At 46.8% G+C, this 1,570-nt stretch overlaps 1 protein-coding gene across 1 annotated transcript in view; it reads left to right on the top strand.

Annotated features, from left to right (window-relative positions):
• The window catches only part of LOC113464648 (uncharacterized), a 2,326-nt gene extending 1,762 nt beyond the window's left edge, over positions 1-564 (top strand). The window contains exon 3 of the mRNA XM_026815545.1: positions 393-564. Coding sequence (XP_026671346.1) covers positions 393-564 — 172 coding nt within the window. The remainder of the gene's footprint in view (positions 1-392) is intronic.
• The last annotated feature ends 1,006 nt before the right edge of the window (positions 565-1,570 follow it).

Here is a 1,570-nt window from a genome sequence, read left to right on the forward strand (position 1 = left end):
GACTGTGAATACATGAGGTCTTGAGGCCACCTTATTCGAATAAGGCGAACTTGGTCAAGCAATTGCTTGAGCAATTGCTTGAGCACGGACTGTGAATACCGGCCTTAGTTAAGAATGATCCGAAGGGCTGTGGTCGAGCGCCCTTTTATACCCAAATGAGGCTCTTTTCCCGAGGTGGGGATGACCATATTTGGGCATTTTCTAGAACCTTCCACGCTAGACTCGCCCTGTGAGTCACCCACGCAAGGGATGCGTACGCAGCGAACGTTCTGGAAACGCGCAGGGCCGTATACATATACGGGGCTGTATACGTAACAAGGTAATTCAAAGTTTTTCATGTTATTAAAGGATAAAAGATCAGGTTTTCGTCATGTTTACTTTCTTAAACATAGAAATGAGGCATTGGATTGTTTCAAGAAGTATTATAACGAAGTAGTTGTACAGCAGAAGAAGAGAATAATTATCCTCAGGTCAGATAATGGACTTGAATTTACAAATAAGCTTTTTAAGGACTTTGTTAACACTCTCACGAGTGTTAGCGAGTGGATGGCCAAGGGAAAGTAACGATGCACCGTGAGTGTTCAAAATTGGTTTATTATGTTCTCTATTCGGACGGCTGGTAACGACGCTTTGAGATTGTTTAGTTGAACTGACTCAAGAGAACTGTCTCGCACAACTAATGTGATCTGAATCAAGAAACTTCTCCAAAGAACTATTAGACTGAACTACTATGCGCTCTCCAAACGCATCTGCTATTTATTTGGGTCCTAAAACCCGCCTCCTCCCTCGCTATCGATCGACGCCGTCGATCGCCGAGAACCGCGTTTTCCCTTTCTATATTCAACCTCGAGGAAATGTCCAATCCCTCGGTCGATAACCGCCCTTTTCTCAAACTCCCACGCCTAGTTCGGTCCAATCACACGCGGAGTCCGCACCAATCTCCTTCCTAATAGCATCCCCAAACACTTAGGCCCTAAACATTGGCCCGAATTGGACCCCCTGGGAATTGGCCAACGCTGTTGGCAGCCATGTGTTTAGACTCAGTTCTCGAACCCGAGTCGATGCTATTTTCTTTCCAAGAAGAGGCCATAAATTGACTTCCATAAGTTCGACAGTTATCGAATCCAGGTTTATCCTAAAACAGTTCTTTTATTCCGCATTCCAGACGCTCGCTACCCAGCCGTGTCCGTTGACACATTTGCCATTGACAAGCTCAGCGCGTTCTCGCATTTACCCAAGCTTCGCTTGTGACGTGGGGAAAACTCTTCTTGAGAAAACCCACGTCAGGAACGGCCGTTACAATAATAAATAAATCTATCCGCGCGTCGTCGACCAAATATATTTACGAGCAAAAAAGATACCGACTTAAGACTAAACACGCACAATACGACCGATACTTGGGATACGTGAGCTACGCGAGCCAGCCCCTCCCGGAAACACAAGCGAGCCCTTTCAGACGCAATTTCCCTGCCAGATGTCAAGTGCCTGGCGCACACAACAAGTCCGCCAAGGACCCACAGGGTCCGGTGACAATCCGCACGCAGTCATAAAAAGGCTAACCGGCCCAAGA

This window comes from Ceratina calcarata, unplaced genomic scaffold (assembly GCF_001652005.2).
Source record: "Ceratina calcarata isolate Rehan_Ccalc_2016 unplaced genomic scaffold, ASM165200v1 scaffold462.2, whole genome shotgun sequence".
In the NCBI taxonomy this organism is placed as follows: Eukaryota; Metazoa; Arthropoda; class Insecta; order Hymenoptera; family Apidae; genus Ceratina; species Ceratina calcarata.